At 37.9% G+C, this 24,374-nt stretch overlaps 2 protein-coding genes across 2 annotated transcripts in view; both read right to left on the reverse strand.

The window, feature by feature from the left end:
• Positions 1–24,374, reverse strand: part of LOC125314483 (tRNA-specific adenosine deaminase TAD2-like) — a 636,221-nt gene that overhangs the window by 252,248 nt on the left and 359,599 nt on the right. The window lies entirely within an intron of this gene.
• LOC115729247 (disease resistance protein RUN1-like) overlaps positions 1–24,374 on the reverse strand; it is a 1,053,956-nt gene that overhangs the window by 140,091 nt on the left and 889,491 nt on the right. The window contains exon 4 of the mRNA XM_048275572.1: positions 18,591–18,602. Within this exon, the coding sequence (XP_048131529.1) occupies positions 18,591–18,602 (12 nt within the window). The remainder of the gene's footprint in view (positions 1–18,590; positions 18,603–24,374) is intronic.

Below are 24,374 nucleotides of genomic sequence, written 5' to 3' on the forward strand. Positions count from 1 at the left end.
ATAGATTTTCAAGCAAGCAAATAATATCCGAAGTGTGCTATTTAATTCAATTGACACTAACTAGGCTCTATGCAAACAACTTGCATCAGATTTAAAAGAAGTGCGTTTGGGTTAGCCATGGCTTAAACCTAATGTCCTTGGAGAACAAACAACGTGCTGCAAACGGAGCATACTCTTGAGGCTTTTACAATGGATGGGAAAGTTCTCGCATAGAGTTGTTGGCACCGGTGATCCGACCGAGAGAAGATTTACAGATGACTTGTATGCTAACACCGGCTAGGATGGGTTTCAATCAGCTATATCTTCCAAACATTGCAAATGAACCATGCTCACCATTATAACAACAGTCTCGGGCTCTTTATCATGATAATATGCACTAATTAAGGCTAGTTTTTGAGCTTCACAAGGTGGAAATTGAGCAAGGTGGCCCTTCATCTACAAAATGCGTCCTCTTGCTTGATGTCGTATTAAGAGCAGATTATTAAGAGCAACATTAGTATCAATTTCTACCTTTTAAAGTCAGAGCTTTCATGGCGGCACGGTAAATGAGTTTCTTCCTTCAAAATAATAATTCAAGAAGAAGACATTGTCCATACTGCTCAAATCACAACGAAACAGGTCCTATTTCACCACGTAAATTAACTTATTTTATGTCAACTAAGTCCGAGTAAAAATTGATGAGTTCTGGACAAGCTTAGGAGACAAGAAACGTTAGACGGAAGAAAAATCATACTGGAAAGACATGCCATACACCACAATTTAGCAAGCACATGCCCTCATGTATGCAAGAAGAGAACAAACTAATGTTACCTTAACTTGAATTACTTCCCACAACCGTATTTTTTTTTTAAGTATCACATCTGAAATGCACCTGATTATTGAAAATAAGTTTCTTCCTTAACTGGAACTTCTAGGCTGTCCAAAGCAAGCTTTGCCTTACATAAGAAAAGCAAATAGGTCTTGTTACTTGTTAGGAGAACCAAAATATAAGAGTCGGAATTTCTCTCATGTGTGCATACAGGCAATTCAAGGGGAAATCAGTATCAAGTGCCAGCATAGAAATATTTCAGTATCAATAGGCAGCACCTAATTGAAGGAATCCATGTCTCATAGCTATATGATCAAGATGTTCGGAGTCCTGTATAGTATGCATGGAATGAATCCATGTCCCGTGACTCTTCTCTTTTTCCTACCCACAGTCCAAAGAGTGAGAGAAAATAACCACCTAACCAGTTATCTATGGGCACAAGCCAATGCTCATGTTACTCACACCCTAAGTAGAATTGATTTCATTTCTCCCTGGTTGCCAAAGTAAAAAAACGGCAAAAATGACTCTGACCGTCCAGCAACACTTGGTGGTGGCTCGCCATCTCCCTCCATCTTCTTCATTCCTCTATAGTTTTGCCTCTTCAAGTGCCCGACAAAACCTAGCGACAGAGTCCTATGCCAGAATCCGAAGTTTCTCAAAATTCAATTTTTCTGTCAAATCGGTCACCAACTGCACATCTTTATGATTGATGGCTACATACTACATATCCTAGACACGTCAAATGCACCCCCAAATCTCTCTCTCTCTCTCTCTCTCTGTGAAAAAATGCTATACCTTCTAGGGATTGTCACCGATTTTGCAGCGTGTAACGTCGACTACCAGTGAATTCCCTACCAAGCATCCACAGACAAAACTTACGAAGAAACACTAATTCAACGCCTCTGGAGCAAATTGAACAACACATTCTTCGAGTTCCCACGCAATTGCAGCACCAAATGTTATCGAATCCAAAATCCAGCTCAAGTATCACATCAACTAATACAATTGGGAGGTGCCAGGCTTTACCCGATCTATAGCACGCCGAAGGAAGCCCAAAAACCGAGGAGAGAATGGTCATCCGAAGCTACGTCATCGGTTCCCCACGGATTCGGACGGCGGAGGTAGTCTGCCGCCTCCGTTCACCCGGCTCCATCGCCGCGGGTTCGCTGGTAACTCTATTTCGGGAAGTTCGGTCGCTTGCCTCCGTCGCCGTTGGTTCGCCGGTAACTTATTTCAGGAAGTTTGCTTGCCAGCCTCCATCGCTGTCGGTTCGCTGGTACGTCTATTTCGGGAAGACGAACTACTCCTGTTCGTCGCCGCAGTTTTTTTTTTCTTTTTTTCGGTCCAACGTTGCCGAGATAAAAAAAAAAACAGAACCAAAAGAGGATCCATAACAACCATGATCTCCATAAACCAACTACTCCACTAACTCCCCAAAACAAGGACAACAGAAAAAGAAAGACAACTTCAACAGCATGAGTGGGAAGAAGAGCGATCGTGATGCCGAGCAACACTTGGTGGTGGCTCGCCATCTCCCCGCATCTTCTTCATTCCTCTATACTTTTGCCGAGCGTGGCGTCGGTGGAAGCTCGGGAATCTCTTGTAGTTGACGGCATTCCGATTTTGCAACATCCAATAGGGACAAAATATCATGCTCATTGAGGGATGCAGGGCTGACGGTGCCCCTGCCCAAACCCGGATGCACTTCTAGCGAAGGGGGAAAACGGGAAAGATTCTCCAGAACGTCTATTTGGCAGAGATAACTTCCCCCAAGGTATAAAAGTTGTAAATTTGAAAATCCAGTCTTCATGCAAGGATCTGCTACATTCTCTTGCTTTGGAAACCCGATTAAATTTGGGCAACCCGCAACCCCCATTCGCCAAAGTTTTTGTAACTTGTAAATGCTAGGTGGAAGTCTCACCAAATTTTTGCAACCATTAAGAAAGATATCATTTAAAGAGACTAGATTTTCCATTGACACAGGAAGTTCTTTAATAGCAGTGCCATGTAAACCGAGTCCTGTGAAGGCTTCAAGTTCATGTGGAATATCGGGGAACCTTTCGAACTTTGTGCAGCGAAAAAGACAGAGATCTTGGAGATTTTTTGACTTGAGCTCCTTTGGAAAATTACGAAGTTCACGGCAAGATTCGAAACTCAACCACCGTAGGTTGTCATGATTTGCAACGGATTCGTGTGCTTCTACCAAGTTTATGCACATAGAGAGATTCAATTCCTCGAGGTTTGGAGCACATGAGATGTCGGGCATACGAACTAGTGAGCTGCATTCACTAAAATTCATGTACTTCAATTGCCGTAATTCCTGCAGAAACGGCGAAACTAACTTATTATGGAAAGTTACTATAAACCGATATTGTGAGAATTACAGTTGTATTGTGCAATTAGTCAACACTTACAAAATCTACCAGTAAATATAAAATCTATACATGTATCGGGTGAGAGATTGAAAATTAGGTATAGTCAAATCAAAACGCTAATGAATATTGATTAGATGCTGGCCACGTCACCTGCTATGTGGCAATCAAAAAAGCCAAGTGAAAGCGCCACGTAGCAACCATGTCAATGCTGGCCACATCAGAAAATTAAGCCACGTGTCATCTCGTGTGCTAATTACAAAAGCAAAGTGAATGTCTCGTGGCGAGCATCCGAGAAGGCATTTTATGTATGATCTGTTAAAGTTATTAAAAAATATACATCCTATCACGATGAACTTTTCCCAAAAATTAAGAAACTTTTAAATTTCTTTGAATGCAAAGACAATGGAACGAACTTTGGAAAACATTATGAAGAAAAAAATATAAGATTCAACTCAAAATCTGGCTCTCCCTTATATTAAGAAACTAATGGTAACTACTGAATTCCTTATATCGGATTACGTATAAACGCAGTTCTTGCATTAACTTATATGTCTTAGGTAAGGTAAGGTTCCATCACTTGATGACTTCTTTGGGCGTAAGCTGTTGTGATTACGATATTTGATTCGCCATATTTAAATTAAACGCTTGACCACTCAACTAGCGACTCTTTAGATGTTTTTATTTTTATACACAAGATCAACGGGCGCATTCTTCGTATTTTTGTTTTCATTATATGCTATCATCATACAATTTTTCTATAAAATAAAAAGGGTTACATGTAAATAACCGACACAATAAGACTGAAGTTAAACAACTTACTTACACTAGCACATTTGCACATGCAAACTCCATCTTCTTTTATTCCTTCTATCACTTATACTCAATTACATATTTTATAAATACTATCACCATGGGGAGACATATGAAATCTCTCACAACTTTCAATATCATAATTTGCATTTTCTCTTGATGCAATGACCTTCATAATAAATTTTCACATCTTGAAATGCCTTTCTCTTCTGCGTATATTTGTAAGATTTTTTTTTTTTTGTGTGGTCTAATTATTTCTAATAAAGTTGTTCACGCTTGATTTTTCAAATGCCAATTTTGTTGCACATAAAATATTTCTGCTAGTAATTAAAAAGTCATTTTGAAAGATAGAGAAGTGGTTTCTAAAACATAGGAACACCACTACTTCTGGGTAAGAGAGTATATAATACACAACTATACTCACCACCAATGGTTTTGGCATTGTTGTCATCCCGCCTCCGCGCATTTCAAGTCCCACCAATTTATTTGGACCGGATGAAAATTCTGGAATCCAAGGAGCACCGGGCCATTCAAACCATCTGAGCCAATTTGGAAGGCATATAGGACCTTGGAAAGAAACATTCCGCAAAATGAGCAATCTCAACCTTCTTAGTTTTGTAAAAGCACCATGACCAATAGATATCTTTATTGGCACAAGTGGCTCCAACACTATCGCTTTTACGCCACAATCTCCCCGTATGTGCAAGACTATTTAGGTCACGCATGTTGAGTAATTTGAGTCGAAAGATGAGAATCGGAGTGTTGAGCTTACGTGCAAGTCTTACCATATCGCGCGACAGAACATCAAGAGCATCCTCATACAGCCATAGTCTGCTACGTCTCTCGAGATCATCGGATTCTTGGTTCACGATATCTTTACCCATCAATTGAGTCAAGTCATGGACTTGTATGTATCCGGACTCAATTCTTATCAAAGACCTCTCGGTGAGAATCCGTAATCCTATTACCGCATTAAGGTCACAGCTATTGAGAATTTTCTTAACGTGACAATATTGCCACCCCTTAAAGAAGCAGGCAATGTGGAGAAAAATCTCTTTCTCATTTGCCTCTAGTCCATTATAACTTATTTTGAGCACATCATTGATGTCTTTCTTAGGAATTCTAGAGAGGTTATCTAGTGCACTTTCCCATTCATCTTGTCTTCTACCACATAAGAAGGAACCCAACACCTCAAGTGCTAAAGGAAGGCCTTTTGCATGATCTAGAACACTATTCACTAGATCCGCCCTGATTTTTAATTTCCGGTGCCGAGAAAAGGCATGTTTACTAAGCAGCTCATGAGCTTCACTATTGTCTAGTGTTTTAACTTCATACACATGATGTTCACCTATCTTGGGAGTCAGCAAATGCCTATCTCTTGTGGTAACAATGATTCTACTCCCATTACCAAACCAATTGGCTTTTCCTGTTAAAGCACGTAATCGGTTCAAGTGATCCACATCATCAAGGATGACAAGAACTTTTTTATGACCAAGTCTCTGTTGTATTAGAGTAATACCTCCGGCGACATTGGACACTGCTAATCTTTCTTTAGGTAATAATATATCGTTTAGTAACTTTTCTTGCAAAGTAACTAAACCATTGCGATCTTTTGAATTTTCTCGGACATCCGCCATAAAACTCGAACCTTCAAATTGTCTAGAAATATTATTATAAATGGCTTTCCCTAAAGTTGTCTTTCCTATGCCTCCCTGTCCCCATAATCCCACCATGAGAACATCATCTTTAGACTCGAGGTTCAACATCGATTTCAGCTTAACCACTCGGGAATCTATCCCAACTGGATGCTCAGCAACATGTAAAGGTGTTCGGCCTAGGTGAGTTGAGATCTCCTTCACAATTTCTTGCATAAGCTTTGACTCATCATCTCTAACAAAAACAGAAAAAAGAAGTTGTAGCATCGTTTTAGCAATCGAAGATAAGTAACTAACGAGCAATCGCCAGCTAACAATGACATAGCAATGCATCTCATTTTCAAATAATTATAGCCCAAACAAAATGTATTCCAACCGTGTCAAATTTGGAATCCTAGGGCTCCACACCAATCAAAACATGCATCTATCTACTTAAGTTATTCATTTTCCTTTGCTTTAGACATGAAGATTCACTTATTTTTCTGTTTGGCTGTCATGTGATTTACTTGTAAATTTAGTCAAAAAGAGCCATTTAGGACTTTGAACGGTGGTTAAGATTTGGCTTCCTAGACTATTAAATTTCCCGAAGCACGATGCTTTATATGGCCTGCACACACTAGTTATCCTCTATGAAACATTGCGAACTTTTTTATTCCTTCCAAACAAATAGGGTAAGTGCAATAACACTACTTAACATTTTGTCCATTTGTCAATCAAGTTTTAACATTTTATTTTGATCAAATGAGTCGGTAAAATTTTCAGCCTATAAAGTGCTAATGTCAAAATTTTATTATTGAAAAAGCCACGTGTCTGTTGATAGCCACATGTGATTTTTGAACTCAAAATGTCATCTGTGACAAATTTAGGACTCGGGAAAACATAGAATTAATAGACCAAAATGAAACGTGAAGATCTCAAGTAGCCAACAGAAAGTATGTTTAGAACTTTTATTACACTTTGAGGAGGGCAGCAACGATACAAAAGAAAGTGCTACAGGCCTCCGCCAAATGAATCGTGGTTTATCAAAAGCTAAAGGCAGAAGTCTAATGTTCGAGTTACCAGCTCTTGTTCGATTTACTTACTAACTTTTTTTTTTTTTTTATAAATTGTCAACCTTTCTTCTAGTCACTTATCAATTTTTCTTCGATTAAGTTACCAAACAATTTTAGATTAACAATTTTCATTTGAGTTACTTCCCAAGTTTATTTCTTCTTTTATCTATCAAATTTTCTTGTCTTTTGCCAAATTTTATTTATCTTTCTTAACTACACTTAGATTCACCAATTGTTTCATGAAATTACTAACTTAAGCAACTTAAGAATTTTCAAGAATCATAAGATAAAGCATCCATACATATACTTAAAATCATGTGTGCGTAGATCTATTTATTTTTTAAAAAATAATGTTTATACTTACTTGTAATGATTACTTTTCTTATATGAAGTATAGACTCCACTCTACTTACCCATCATTCAAATGCCAACCGGACAAGCTACCCGCGTCAAGAAGAGCTTCTTTCCACTTCTTCACTTTCTCCGAATCTTCCCCAAACTTGGACTCATGCTTAGCCATAGCAATCTTATAACTCTTTCCCCCCCCTCTCACTTCATTTGGATTCACTTTATAAAACACCGGTAGAACGGTGATGTTCTCTTGCTCCTTGCACTCCATAATCGTCGCCATCTCTGTCAAGCACCATTGTGACGAAGCGTAGTTCTCAGAGAAAACAATGATTGCGATGCACGACTCTTCGATGGCCTTCATAAGCGTCGATATATTGTCTCCCTTTTTTAGTTCCTCACTGTCCCGGAAAGTGTATATTCCAATCCGGTGTAAAGCTTGGTAGAGATGGCCGACGAAGTTTGGACGTACGTCCGTGCCTCTGAAACTCAAGAAGACGTCGTAAATCTTTTTGGGTTTCGATGAAGAAGCCATTGGCCACTGGTGAAGTTGGACAATCAGCAACGACTATTAGCTTCAGATTTGATAGGGTGTTTTCAGGTATTTCGTTCACCACTTGATCTCGTTGATTTATACTTAGAGGACAGAGATGCATGACTTTTTTTTAATCCATTGGAAAATGGTGTAGAGGTGTGAACGCATGGACTTATTGTCACTCAAAGACTGCGTTCCACCGCGTTATTCGGACTATAAGCGTGACACAAGCTTCTCTGTGACCGACAAAAGTAGTGAATTTTATAGATTATTACACGAACCGACAGGCAACTTTAGGGCGGTGGATTCTCGTGATCTAGGTCATAGGCTCGGTGATAAAAAAACTTTGCTGGGCTTCCACGAAGTTTCCCTTGCTATGTAATTATTTTGCACATGACCTACTCGAGATATATAATGAAACAACCAAGTTTCCCAGCAAAAACTAATAGGAGATCTATTAATTAAAGTAGAAATTTGGAAAAAAAAAAACATGGTGCTTAAGTATAGACCAAGATATGTAAATGTAATAGGTATGAACACGTTGACTTATTTTCATTAAAGACCGTGCACCAGCTTCGACCTCTTTAGTCTTCAGTTTTCCTTTTTTAATTGAAGTATTTGATGTCATTAGGTTAGCTTTTGTCATAGGCTCACTAATATAACAAAACAAGCTGCTGGCTTCCTCGAAAGGGCATTCCCGACCTCCGAGTAGCTGTTGTTTCTTTGGTGAATAATCATTTAACAAATGTCTACCCAGAAGAGAGATGATTATAAGCACAATTAAGTATATCAGCAAAGAATGAACAATGGAGACTTATTTTCACTGAAGACGTTATACCACAGATGTGTTACTACTATTGAAACTTTAAAAAATCATGGTGCTTAAGTATGGACCAAGATTTCAAGTAGGTATGAACACCTGGATTATTTTCACAGAGGACCACATATCACAGCGTTATTCGGATTGTCCATTTACACAAATTTCTTTGTTTGATGCTGAATTTATTATAAGTTGTTGATTAGTTTGGCCGGTTAACATTGGAGAATGATATGGCGTGACCTCGAATGGCATCTACCAAATAAATATTACGAAATTGTGAGTACTTTGGAATTCCTTGTGGACACGGTTTGGGTATTTTTAAGTTTTGTAGATGCAACATTTTACCTGACGTATGATTTGGTATGAAATCAAATTCTTATGAAATGGCTTTCGTTAAAGTCTTCGTCTCTTATAATTTTAGCATGAATTCGGGGTATAACACATATATCAAGCATATTGTTGCGAAATAAAAATGAACACTCATAATATTCTCACTACCTAAATGGGCGCTTAGCTGCTGGCCAAACAAAAATTAAGAAAAAAAAAAAAAGCGAACATCTTCATGCTTACCCGACAGCGTTTTCATATTTTAGTGTTAATTAAAAATTGGACCACGTGACTAGGTTTTCAGGTAATTCACTCACAATTTGATCTTCTTGTTGATTTAGTATTGTACGAGGCCACAGATGAATGGCTTTTTTTCGGGCTAGGGTCAAAAAACAATAATATCATATTCATTAATACTATTAGAACTTTGGAGAATGATGGTGCTTAAGGATGGACCAAGATACCTAATACTAATAGGTGCAAACACATGGACTTATACTCACCGAAGACGGCTTTTAATGACGATACGTTTGAGAAAAATTATTACTTGGGTTGTGCAAGAAGATATAGGGATTGCAAATTTTGTCATTTGGCGAAAAGTGACCATAAAGTTTCTTGTATGACTTCCCCGTTGCATATAGTCTATACATATTTATAAAATTGCATTATTCATGACTTGATGGCATAGAAATAATGATAATTGTTACTTGCTCAGCCGTGATTTTTTTTTTTTTTTTCGTTTTGCGAATACAAGTTTACTTAAAGAATGATTACATATGTTAAATTTTTTAGAAAAATAGGTTGGTTTTCATTATGGGCTTCGTCCTTCATAGGCCGGCCAATCATTCTCTATAATTCAGGTATGAATTATAGATATGACACATATGCTAAAACGTTTTCTTGAAATAGAATTGTAAACTTACAATGGGCACTTAAGTGTCGACCTACCCAAAAGGAAAAGAAAACTAACATCTTCATGCTTACCAGAAGAGTTTTTAATTTTAGCGTTCATTAAAGAGCCCAACCTTTCTCTTTGATCCTCCATCTTTATACCCATTTCGTTTCAAGGGAAGAAAGTCTTACATAAACTGGGTCTTCGTACCCCCAACATCATTTTATCTTACCTAAAATATCCGTGCTAGGAATTGAAGGATTAATTTTGGTTATTTTTCAGAATTAACAAAAAATGTTAACACTACACTAATGTTGTGCAAATCATTTTAGTAATCATTAGATATACACATTTGAAGGATGACTTTGACAAATTTATGTGAATTCTGAAAATACACATTTCATAATTGTCTAGATTATGAATTGAAAATTGCAATGTAGAAATTACATTTGAAAACTTCAAATTACAGTAAATTCTTCTCATCATGATATAGAAAAAAAATTACCATTATATGAAATTTCTCGAAGATCGTTTAAAAGTCTTCCTTGTGCATTATAGTTGTCATACTCTTAACGTTTAAGAGTGATTTGCAGCCTTATAAAAAGAAGCATTATCTTTTCCTAGTTTGTATATTAATCGATCGAAGTTTTAGGCTATGTACGTATAAAAAATATACTATATGAGGAAATCTCTCTAATAGTTAAAAAAAAATGTCATTAGGGTTGTCTCTATGTGTGGTTTATAAATAGTTTCCATTTTCTTTAATCACATAAATCTTCGGGAGATTGAATTCCGAATGAGAAAAGCACTGTGGACTTATATAGAAATTGGTAAAATTAAAGTTATGTGGATCAAAATTGTTGACAATCTGCAGTTTTTACTCCCGTTTATATTTAATTTTTTCATTCTCAATCATTGAAATGTAATGGGTGAGAAGGTGAATCAAACATACAGGAAGCGACATTTATTGATATTCTAAATATGGATATGTTGTTTAAACAAATTATTAGATTAACGAGTCAGCAACAGCTCATCCACAATAGTTTTCTTCTTACTGTGAGAAAACTTTAGATGCTTTCAAAGCATCATTGGATCAGCCATCCAACTAATTAATTCAATGTCAGGTGCCATGAAGTATTTACTTTCCTCTAAAGAAAAATATTATGAGGAAACGTCACAGGCAAACGAGCAATAGAACAAAGTTTGTATAGACTCAAATCGTGTCGAATTTTAATCGATGACAAGGCTTAATGATACAAACTCGATAAGGTAACTAGATGTAAACCATCTATGCAGACTTTAATCGACAACATAGGTTGAAAACACAAAAGTACTATGCCGAAACTTAATTAACGACACAATACTTAGGATAAAAATACACCCTGAAATTTAACCGGGAACGTGAATCTGAAAGATATGTATAGAATAAGATAAAGTGCAATGCAGAAATGTAAGGGTAAAGATAAATTAGCTTGATTTGAGCGGATTTGATGGCAGAGTATATGATGAGTGATTGGTGATATATTTAGTGACTTATTTCGACAACTAGGCAAATCTAGTCCCGATGCAAATTATTGTATGGGGATCCACGCACATCAATGGCCACATAATGAGTATGTGATTATCATCACTCTCGTGCCATTCACATGCATGTTATCATCCATGTGCCAAGTACGTGCCCATTGACTTCTGAACTATTCGTGGTGTCATCAGCAATTTATTACTTTTTTGCTTTTGGAAAGTTTTGATGATTTCAAGCAATCCTAACTAGAACACTTGTAGTTCACTTATGTGATAGAAAAAAACTACTACGATAGTGATAAACAATCACCCAAACATGTGCAAACATAATAGTCAACTAGATTAATTGAATAGATCTCGTGTATGCTTCATGCCATCATTGAGACACCTTGTATATTCCATGAGGATACTATACCAGGAAAGCGCTTGCGTATGGCAATGGCCATGCAGCGATAGTGCCCCCATTAGCCTTATCACAGGCATGGCCAACCACATCCGGTTGACAGCTAGATAGCCATCAAAGTATTGGCCACTGAGAGGGTCTAGTTCGAGATGGGATGAATGGGCACGCTGTGACAGGGTATTTCCTAGAGTTTTGCAACAGAAAGAGGCGTGGGCTTGTGTTGGACCCCAATGCAATAATGGAGAATTCGTACACCAATGCGTTCATCGTGATCTACTTGGTGAGTCTCTGGATGAACTGTGGTTGGAGTATATTATGTCACACTCTTGGAGCATTGTCCTAGCACCAGCATTAGCACCAAAGTTGTTGGAGTATATTATGTCACACTCTTGGAGCGTTGTCCTAGCACCAGCATTAGCACCAAAGCAGTGCGTACTGGCCCAATCAATCATATATCTGGGGACGGTTCTCTTGTGATTTGTTGAAAACGAAAGAAGAAGAGGGTGTCGGGGGCGTCCGGTGGAAGATAGTGTTTGGGGCATGAGCAGTAAACGGTGGAAGAGAGCGTCGTGGGCTATTAATTTTCGGGCCTTCTAGGTAATTTATGGTCAGCCGAATTTTAATGATACCGGCTCTTATTCAAAGAAGACCAAGGCCCGACCCTAAAATACCCTAAATAATAGAATTAGGTCGGGCCAGGCCGTGTTGGCGCGGGCCTTTTTGACAGCCTTAGTATATATAATGCCTTCATGATAACTACTTCTTGGTGGCTCGCACGATTTCACCTCTTCATGTAACTCCCGATGATTATCCTCGTGCTTCTATGTTTTCGCCTTGAAGCCCATGTTTTAGAGCATATACCTCCATTGTGCGTTTACTACTCCCGATGGTGATCTTCTTTCCTGACGGCTCTCACGTCCACGTCCCTAAACGTTATTTTTCGTTGTGTGCCAACTATTCCACGATCTTCTCCTTTGTAAACGTGGTCTTGCCTCAAAGTAATAACCGTTCCCTCCGAAACGTGTGCCTTCGAACCCGATCATTTTGTCGATATTAAACTTTAAAATAACATTTCAAAGTCCTTTCAACAAATAAATAACTGTTGTTAATGCTTTCATTAGCGATTCTCAATCATTCGTCATCATATTTCGAAAACGAGCACCATAATTAGATACAGGAATCACAATAATCAAGTAGAGGAATTTACACATCTTGTTTAGGATTCATTGTTCTTGATGTGGAAAAATGATGATTCGATAATCAAGAGATTCTCCTCTATAATCCCTAAATCACTGGCATCAACAAGAATGCCCCTCACGTGTCGCATTCTGTGACGGCTCCTTATGTAAGGTTATTTGTGAGAGAGGATTTGGAGGAGGGACTTGAGCTCTATTTATAGAATTTGTAACCCGAACTGCTCATTATGGATAAGGTTTAGTTGGCCCATACTATCCAGTTCCATATTATAATAATTAGGAAACTACACATATTTTCTTTATTAGATCAATTAATAATTAGAATGATAGTTAATAAAATTCATAAATAATAATATTCTTATAGTCAATACTCACATGTTGTGTATGTGGTTATCTTGATTTTTGTGCCATTCTCGTACAATTCACGTGCTTGTTGTCATCCACGTGCTAAGCGTGTGCCCATTGACTTTCAAGTTATTTTTGGGGTCAACAATAATTAATTACTCTTTCGCTTTTGGATATTTCATGATTCCAAGCAATCCAAACACACTTGCATTGCACTTCTATGATAGAAACAGACTACGATAGTGAAAAATAATCACTAAAACATGTGCATACATAATAGTCAACTACATTAATTATATAGATCTCGTGTGTGTGCTTCATTTCACTCTCGAGACACCTTACATGCTCCACGAGGATCCTACACCACAAAAGAGCTCACATATGGCAATGGACAGGCAGCAATAGTGTCTCCATCGGCCTTCTCAAAGGCATGGCCGACAACATCCGGTTGACAGATGGATGCCCATCAAAGTATTGGCCGTCGAGAGGGTCTAGTTCGGGATGGGACCAGGGGGATGCCATGACCGCGTATTTCCTGGAGTTTTGCAAAGAAAAGAAGAATGGGTTCGTGTCGGACCACAATGCAATGATGGAGAATTCATACTCCAATGCATTCTTTGTGAAAATACATAGTGAGTCTGCACATGAATTGTGGGAGGAGTATATTATGTCACACTCTCGGACCACAATGCAATGATGGAGAATTCATACTCCAATGCGTTTTTCGTGAAAATACATAGTGAGTTTGCGCATGAATTGTGGGAGGAGTATATTATGTCACACTCTCGGAGAGTTGCCCTAGCACTAGCATTAGCACCAAAGCAGGGCATAATGGCTTAATCAATCATGAGTCTAGGGGTGGTTTTTGTTCTTCATTATCTTAAAATATATTCAATAAAATGTTGAGGAAGTACCGATGCAGGAAATATTATTAAGATTTCAATGTGTAGGAGCTTCTGTTTTCATTGCATCTTTACACAGATCTCTCTTTCTCTCTCATACAGTTTTAAAATTTCGAAAGGATCAAAAACAAGATTTCCATCGATTTGCACCGATTGGCATTTCTCCATAAGTCAAGAAAGGATTACTTTTTCGTCTGTTAACTTTCGGATGGCAAGTGAAATGTATAACACGACTTTTACATACATAAAAAGAGTCAAGAAGTAATTTCCTTCGCCACGTTGATTAGATTGTGAAAAAATCATTCTTCTATAGTATCATCATAAAACGAGGCCAATTGTTACTTCAACCAACTAATCATCTCTTGGCATGCATTGCCATCTTGCGATTAGGCATATGTTCCGCACATAGATCCAAAGTGTTCGACCCGGGACTTAATTCCACTATCTAATCTTGACAAAGCTTCACTTTGCTCTCATATCACAGGGCACACAATGGTATTACAAACTATCTAAAAGGCTTAATATTGATTGGTTCATGAAACATTATGAATATCATTGGTCATGCCATTTCGCCATTTGGCCTCAGCTTGTCACATACCATCTGGAGAACCCCTCAATAGTCACATATATAAGTACGAGAATCGAGTATAGGGGCGAAAACATTTTCTTCCTTGAAGGATTCATGCCTCTCGACTTTATGCTCAACTTCTCTCCCCAGAAATTTTCTCATTTAGTAGCCAAGCATTCGCAACGTAGTATGAGTTTCTTTCGCAATTATGCGCACATAATTATTGCACACGAAACACCTTTTCTATGCATATTTATTTACCACTCATGAATAAAATACGAGACCTTATGTATTTCAGCGAATTATAAATTTTAATTTTTAATTTTGTAGTGACTCCTATAATTACACTTCTGGATATGTTACTTAGAAAATTAGGCTTGTATACCACATACCATTGATAGAAAAGTACGACAGCGCGTGGCGCACAGCGTGAAAAACCACACGCACTTCTTCTGCCCGTGGGATTTGCCTTGCACGTGCCTACGGTCTTGTTCAACTTCTGTCCGAGTTGTTCGACCCAGTTTCTACCCGATCTTGACCCGTTACAGATCCGATGTTAAAACACAGCAAATCCGACCCCTTTAAAGCACAACTAAACCGCTATTTTGATATTAAAAATAACCACAAAATCTTAATTGAATGCTTTAATTCAAATAATGTCTCTGGTTTATCGAGAGACCACCAACCGAAAGCTTGTGAATAACTCCATAGCCAGGGAATAAGAAATTGCCAATTGCCGCGGTTGACCAGGCAAAACATTGAGATTTTCATGTACTCTTGGAGCCACGACTTGACTCTCTAAAACAATCATGGCCACCACGCAACCAATCGAACCTTTGAGATTTTCCCACAATTTTGTGCTACGCAAAGTTAACAATCATCACCATAAATGGTACACTCAAGAAGTTTATATCTAGTCAATCCATTCTTTGCTAGGAAATCCATGCAAATTATGTATCACTTTTATCATCATTAGGGATCACACATGATATAGTCTGAACTCTAGTGCTCAAACACATCAATAACACGCCTAGAATTAACTCAAAATTTCGGAAAACTAAAAAAAAATATATACATGTCGAGCAGATTACAGATTATGTCCCACAACAAAAATTAGTATTGGAAAAGTGATGCCGACATAGGGTTATGCCGTAAATTATCTAATAATTAAGTTAAAGCATGAATGAACTTGTGATTGTAGCTGCAATCCTTAGTGAACACATGACCATCCGAGCAAAAACTGATTGGGACAAGAATCGAGCTTCTTCTCTCAGGCCCCCTTGAGGAAATTCTGTGAGTGGAAAAGCAGTAAATGGCACATGCACTGTCGGTTAGAGTGCACAAAATCACTTAAAGCCACTTTATGTAATGCTAGATGTTTAACTACATCCTCTTATCACAAACTAGAATTCTACTCATCGTTAGTAATAATCGCACAAGTATCTATCCTATGATTGTGAAATGTTTCAACATCTTGTGACAAAATAATTAACTGTTGCTGACATCACACACAAGCAGGAGAGGATTTTATTGTGATAGAATCAAAACCAATGATGTCACATCCAGATCTTTATCATTCCAACACCAAAACACCTCAAAAGCACCCTAATAGAAGATCTCAATTTGAGTTCAGTAAGTGAACATATTGAACTACACTTCTAACTAGGGCTTGCGTTAATATAGAAGACTTATGTGACAAAAATCATCCATAAAAGGAATGGTAGCCACCCGCAGAATTACTTCATTTTTGTTTGGTTGAATCTAACCTGAGCAAGTGAGGCAGAAGCTCAGGGAGAGAACCGTTACCTGATCTATGGCAATCTGCATGAAGCCCAGAAGCTCAGGGAGAGAACCGTTCACCCGAACTGTTGAATTGTAGTCCGTCGCCTCCGTTCGCAGGTCTCCATTGCCGTCGCTTACCCCCGAACTTCTTCCGTTTGTCGCCTCCATCGGCAGGTGACAATCTTACATTCGTAAGAGCTCAGTGGTGTCGGATGGAAGATGCGCAGTCATGATGTAGAAAGTGGAGTCGGTGGAGTTCGAAGTTTGCCTGTGGCGGAGAAAAGAAGATTCACCAAAAATGATAATAATAAAACGAAAACTTTTAAAAACAAAGAAAATAGGTAAATAGAAGAAAGAATTACAGAGTTTTATCTAGGATAACAAGAAGAAAGAAGGCATTGTTATCAAGATCAGCTGAGTTTACTCACCTACGAATTGCTTTCTTAGCAAGTTTCCATCAATCCAACCACAAATGCAGCCAGTTTTGAGGGAGAATAAGCTCGTGATTTCTCTTTGAACTCTCGACTTCTGGATATGTGGAGTCATGCCCAACCTCATTGAATAAAGCTAGATTCATTGGCTGATATTTTCTTGAATCCAAACACAAAAGCAGCGAGAGCGAACACTGCCATACTCATCTTTGCCAATCCAATTAAAAGTCCACGTGGTCTTGGTTCGCATGTCTCGAGGGAGAAAAGCTCATGATCTGCTTTGCTCAAAGTATCTTCATGCGTAAGTGAACTCTCGGCTTCCGATCTATCGAGTGGATGATCAAACTCGTAGAGGAAAGGTGGATCTATAAGCACAAACTTCAAATCGTCCTCTTGTGACTTGGCTATTATTCGGAATCCCCATTGTTCCACACCAGTTGTCACTACTGTAAGGCTAAATTGCACGTAAGTCCCATCAACTCGACCAAAATCGACTTCTCCCCACAAATCATATGGTGTGAAATACTGAAGCCAGATTTCATCCGGAGCCATATCCCAAAAGGATTCTCCTCGTTTACCATCTCGTCTTTCGCCATTAACATGTGGTAAAATCTCAAACTTGGGATAAAAATCACCGGGAACGAAACAGAGAGCCAATCCAAAAAAATTGTCGTACAAGTCCTTTGAAGCCATGAAAGATATGGAATCCTTTTCAACAGGATGCACCCACTCTGGCATCTCTTCCCAAGGGAGAACAATGTTAAAATTAGGAGGTATCTGTTACAAAGAGAAGCCATTAGAGAGTACGCAAGTTTGTTACTATTACCCATGTGGAAGAATTCAACTTGAATTTGGTTAGAAGCCCTAATGAATCCGACTTCCAATTAGAACTCCATGAATGAGTAGAGATTCAATGATCCTTGTTCTCGTTAATATACTAGTCTCATGTGATAGAAGTCATTCCCATAGAAATGCAGTAGCCGCCTGTATTACATGCATATACGTGCAGAACTACTTTGTATTTGCTTACACTTCTTAAGCCGCCAATCTGTCATTTTCTGCCATTGCAATAAACGAGCACACAATCGATCCAGCATATACTCTACTCGACATCGATACGAGAGAGAGAAGAGAGAGAGTCTAACCTGGTATCCACCGTTTTGCAGCTGCAAATAGTCGTAATTATCTGCGAATAAATACGTCAAAGATGGTGGAAGCTCGGGAGTCTTTTGTAATTGATGACAATCATAAATATCCAAGCGAGACAAATGATCACGCTTACTAATGGATGGTGGAAGGCTAGTAATATGGTTCCCCGACAGTTGTAACTGTTCCAAGAGGGGCAAGCATGAAAGATTCTCAAGAAACTTTACTTCAGATAGATTACATCCCCTAAGGTCTAAAAAATGTAAATTTGGAAGTCCGTTCGTCGTGGACGGATCAGCTGAATCCTCGAAATTTGGAAACTCGCTTAAATTTGTGCAACCCTCAAGTTGCAATAGTCCAAGTCTTTGTAACTTGTAGATGTTAGACGGAAGACTTCTCAGCTTCTTGCAATTATTCATAAACATTATCTCCAAAGAGACAAGATTTTCTATTGATGCAGGAAGTCCTTTAATACCCATCTTTTGAAGATTAAGCTTTTTCAGGCCTTCGAGTCTATGTGGAATATCAGGGAACTTTCTAAACTTTTTGCATCTTTCAAGATTGAGATCTCGAAGATTTTTTGACTTGAGCACATTCGGAAAGACACTAAGTTCAGAGCACTTCGATAAATCCAACACCTGTAGCTTGTCATGATCTGCAACGGATTTATGGACTTCTTTCAACTCTTTGCAATCCTGAAGATGCAATTCCTCGAGATTTGGCTTGCACGAGAGGTCGGGAATGCGAACCAGTGACTTGTAGTGACTAAAATTAATGTACTTCAGTCGTTGGAAGCTCTGCAAAAACAGCGAAGCCAACTTTGATAAATATTCTGAAAGGGACAAGAAAGGGGCGTTTGTATGATGATGTTGCTTCCTTACATTTAACCGTGGAATTACAGTTTTTGGAGGCCCTCCCAAAACCACGAAGCCAACTTTGATAAACATTCTGAAGGGATTTCAACCCTTTTTTTTTTTTTAAATTAGTCCTTCCATCAATTATCCTCAATTACTTGTTCCACAAATATTATGCCATGGACAAACATATAAAATTGATTATTCTATTTTATCTCACACATATTCCATATTAAAATTTGAACTTTCTTATGATGTAACGACCTTCATAAAAAAGAAGTTTCAAATCTTGAAATATTTTTGTTTTTCCACATACATGTACAAAATTCCTTTGTATTGTCTCTTTTAGCGACAAAATGTTTCCATTAAATATTTCTAATAATGTTATTTCGCTTGATTTTTCAAATGCTAATTTTGCTGCACGTAAAAATATTTCAGGCGTCAGTAATTAGGGTCATTTTGAAAGAAAATAGAGAAGCGGTTACTAAAACATAGGAACACCACTTCGTTTTGTGTCCTAATACAAATAATACGCATATACATATACAGATGCAGTAGATAACAAAATGGTCTATGCAGGTAAATGCTCACCTTAAATTGTTCTGGCACTGCCGCGACACTGCTTTTGCTCATATCAAGTCCGACTATTTCTTTTGAGCCAGAGGAAAATCCTGGAATATGTGGATAACCATGCCACTCGAGCCATCTTAGCCAACTAGGAAAACACACGGGGTCTTGGAAAGAATTGTGCACATTACGCAAGATGAGCAATCTCAATTTTCTCATTTTTGTAAAAGCATCAAGACCGATATATATCTCTATTGGCTCAGGTGGCTCCAATACTATGGCTTTTACATTGCAATCTCCCTGTATATATAACAGTATTTGGGTTATGCATATTTAGTAATTAGAAGCAAAGATAAGGAGCAGAGTTTCGATGGTATTTGCCGGTCTTACCTTGTTGTGTTGCAAAACATTGCGAACATCGTCATAGAGCCACAATCTGCTTCGTTTTTCGGGATCATCTCGATAGTCATGGTTCACAACATTCCTACCCATCGATTGAATCAAGTCATGCATTTGTAGCGTTCCATACTCAATTCTTATCAAGCATCTCTTAATAAGAATATCTAATCCTGCAGCTGTCTGAAGATCGCAACTGTCGAGAACTTTCTTTGTACACTCTTTTTCCCGCCCCTTACAGAAGCATGCAATGTGGAGAAAGATCTCTTGCTCATTTTCTTCTAGTCCATCATAACTCACTTTGAGCACATTATTAATCGTTCCGTTCGGAGTCATGGAAAGTTTCTTCAGTGTGCTTTCCCATACATCTTCTGCTGTACCTCGTAATAAGGAACCCAACACCACAAGTGCTAAAGGAAGGCCTTTAGCATGATTCAGAAAATCATGCACTAGATCTGTCCTGCTTTCTAATTTTTGGTATGTCGGAAAAGCATGCTTTCCAAGTAGCTCACGAGCTTCACCGTCATCCAGCAATTTAACTTCATACACGGACACATGATCCCAACCTAATTTGGGAGTTAGAAAATGCCTATCTCTTGTAGTAACGAGGATCCTACTCCCACTACCAAACCATTTGGCTTTTCCCGCTAAATCATGTAACTGTTTCTCGTCATCCACATCATCAAGGATGGCAAGAACTCTTTTGTTGCAGAGTCTATCTTGTATTAGCATAACACCACTATCGACATCGGACACCACTATCTTTTCATACGGTAATAATATATCGTTCAGTAATTATCCTTGCAAAGTAACTAAACCCTTGCAATCTTCTGAATTTTCTCGAACATGTGCTAGAAAACTTGAACCGTCAAATTGTCCGGAAATATCATTATTGATGGCTTTCGCCGGTGTTGTCTTTCCAATGCCTCCCTGTCCCCATAATCCCACCATGAGAACATCATCTTTAGACTCAAGGTTTAACATTGATTTCAGCTCAGCCACTCGTGACTCTATCCCAACCGGATGCTCAGCAACCTCTAAAGGTGTTTGGCTTAGGCGAGTTGAGATGTTCGTCACAATATCTTGTTTAAGCTTCGACTCATCATCTCTGGCAAAAATGAAGAAAGAAGTTTTTAGCATCATTTTAACAATTGGAATAAGCAAATAATGAGCAATCACCAGCCAAGAGTGACAAAGCAGTGCATCTCATTTTCAGATAATTACAGCAAAAAAAAAATGTATTCCCACCGAGTCAAATCCGAACTCCGAGGGCTCCACACCAATCAAAACATGTGTCTGTCTACTTAAATTATCCGTGTTCTTTTGCTTTAGACATGACGATTCACTTATTTTTCGTTTTGACTCTCATGTGATTTAGGACTTTGAACGATGGTTAAGATTTTGATTCCAAAACCATTAAATTGCCCGAAAGCACGATGTTATTGCTTTACATGGCCTGCACACTCTAATTAATCCTGTATAAAACATTGTGAACTTTCTTATTCCTTTCAAACAAATGGGGTAAGGGCAATAATGCCACTTAACATTCTGTCCATTTGACAAACAAGTTTGAACATTCTATTTTGATCAAATCAATCAGTAAATTTTTCAGCCGACGAAGTGCTAGTGTCCATTTTTAATTATGGGAAAAGCCATGCGTCTGTTTTATGGATAGCGACGTGATTTTTCGAACTCAAAATGCCACCTGTAACTAGTTCCTGAAATGGTTGGCCAAAATCGAAAATCTGTAGAACTCAAATTGACTAAAATGAAAAGTGAAGACCTCGAATAGCCCATAAATAAATAAATAAATAAATCATCACACTTTGAGGAGGGCAACAAGGATCCCAAAGAAAGAGCTACAGAGCTTACCCGAAATGGCTTGTAGCGGGCTTCGACCACGACTCTTCGGGTTTCTTCTTCTTTTATGGAAAATGAAGTATTCGCGTTCATTAGGTTGGCTTTTGTTATAGGCTCACTTGTAAGACAAGCCATGTTGGCTTCCTCGAAATGGCTTTCGCGACCTCTTGAGGGGTTGTTTTCTCTTTGCTAAATAATCATCTAACAAACGATGTTGGCTCACTTGTCAGACATACAGTTATATGCACATTATATATGATAGGTCTAACCACTTTCATTATTTTTTTTTTATAATAATAGTTGCGCTGGAGAGCCCCTATGGACCAATTAAATCTAGAACTTTGACCTGTAAGTTGATAGTCTAGACTAATATCAGTTTGCACACGGAACATCAATGGCTTTTTATGACAATATGCTTGAAAGGAAATTATTACTTAGGCAGTACAAGTACATAAACATGGATTCCAAACTTTGTCATCTGGTGAAATGTGGCCATAGGGTTTCTTGATATCCTTTCATTTGACTTCCATGGTTATATAGTCAATACATATTTATAAAATGAATTATTCGTGACTTGATGTCATCGAAATAATGATAATTGTCACTTGCTAAGCCATAATGTGTTTTAAGTTTTGCGAATACTAGTTTTTACCTAATGAATGATCCGATATGAAGTTAAATAGTTATAAAATGGTTGGTTTTCATTAAATGCTTCGTCCCTTATAAGACGGCCGATCGGTCTCTACAATTTAGGTATGAATTTTAGGGTATGATACATATACTAAAATATTTTCGTGAAATAGAATTAAAAACTCATGATGGGCATTTTGGCATGCACGACAATAATTCTATTTTTTTATTTTTAAATTTTAGCATTAATAAAAGAGCCCAACCTTTCTGTTTGTTCCTCCATCTTTATCCACGAGGGCCACATGACTATGACATTACAACTACCGTTTCGTCCCCCGGAGAGAAATAGACGTTTTATTACATCATTTGAAAATTGTTTGGACTTGTATTGAAAAATTACAATGTAGACATAATTTTTTTCAAAACATCAAATTACACTAAATTCTTCTTATCAAGACAGGGTAAATTAATGAAAATTCCTAAACTTACTGCGCTTTTTGCCAATTAAGTCATAAACCTTTTCACTTTTTATCAATTGATTCCATTCGGCCAATTTTGGCTTAAAAACGCATGGATGTCGACCATTGTACGTGTCACGACAGGCACCGACATGTCAATTTTTTAAGATATTTAAATATTTTTTGTAATTTATTTATTTATTTTTCTTTTATTTCGGAGATTGGTTCCAAATAAGAAAAGTACTGTGGACTCGTATAGACATTGGTAAAATTAAAAATTATGCGGATCAACATTGTTGACAATCTGCAGGTTTTACTCCTATTAAATAAATTTTGTCATTCTCAATCATATAAACGTAATGCATTAGAGATAAATCAAACTTATATAAAGCGACATATATTTTTATTTTATAAAAGGATATGTTGTTTAACCAAACTATTAAATAAATGAGTCAGCAACAGCTCATCCGAAATAGTAGCTTTGTTTGTTTTTTTTTTTTTTGAGAAAGCGTTAGATGCTTTCAAAGCATCATTGGTTCAGGCACCCATCTAATTATTCAATATCAAGTACCATGAATTTTTTACTTTTCCTCTAAAGAAAAATATTATGATGAAGCAGAAAGGTTGAATGGACAATCGTGTGGTGAATTAGAGAGCACCTAACCATCTCCCTATTTGCGCATTAATAGTGCCATTTTACTTATAATTTAGAGATATATTCCACTAACAAAATGTGCTGGATCATGCACAATCGTCGGTAAACTTGAGCTGTTGGCTAGAAAGAGTCATGGGGAGGCGATTATTTGCGTCTAATAACTAAAAAGTTATTAATTGAAGCGTAAAAGTTGAAGAGATTCGTATGGAGTCGACTATTTTTACCGAGTCAAATTCAATTTATTTTATGCATAAATGCACTCAATGATATTTTCAAGGTAGATAACCGTACCACTACTTCTTAACATACACGATCGGGCGTTTTGAGACGACTTGTATAAACTCGAGCTGCTAAATCTTCATGGTTAAAAGAATGGATCCCGCGTGACACCCACCTTATCTAATGTGTATGATCCAATTACTCGTGGTGATTCAGATTCATAAAAAAAAAAAAAATTAGGAACAAGGAAGGATGATCGTAATGGTGAAAATGGGTCAGATTCTTAGTAGGAAAATTGTCCAACAAAATTCTAAACTTATTGTACGAAGGACAATTTAATTGTGCTAATTGAGTCATACATTTTTCAACAATTTGCCAATTTAGTTCTAAATCTTTTAATTGTGCCAATTTATTGCTAGATATTTTAATGATATGCCAATTTAGTTCTAAACCTTTTAACGATTTGCCAACTATGTCATTCAAACTAATTTTGGCTGGAAATCGTTGACGTGGACAACATTTGTAATTTTTTTTAACTTTTCAAATTTTTTCTTTTCTTTTTCTTTTTCTTTTTGTTTCTTCCCTCTTTGCCTCTGCGGTACATTGCCGACTCCGGCCTCAAATGAGAGTCACCCTCATCCGGTCCTCGCAGGCCTAGGCGAGGCCGGGCTTGGGTGGCCTTCGCTTGGGCTATTGTTGGCGTCAGCTAAGCCAATGAGGGGGACCCTTCTCCGGGCAAAGGCTACACTTGCCTAAGGCTACCCAGGGGCAGCCATCACTTGAGGCCGATGTCGCGACCCTCCCGGAAAAAATCTTCCA

The sequence above is a fragment of the Rhodamnia argentea genome, chromosome 3 (assembly GCF_020921035.1).
Source record: "Rhodamnia argentea isolate NSW1041297 chromosome 3, ASM2092103v1, whole genome shotgun sequence".
Classification (NCBI taxonomy): domain Eukaryota; kingdom Viridiplantae; phylum Streptophyta; class Magnoliopsida; order Myrtales; family Myrtaceae; genus Rhodamnia; species Rhodamnia argentea.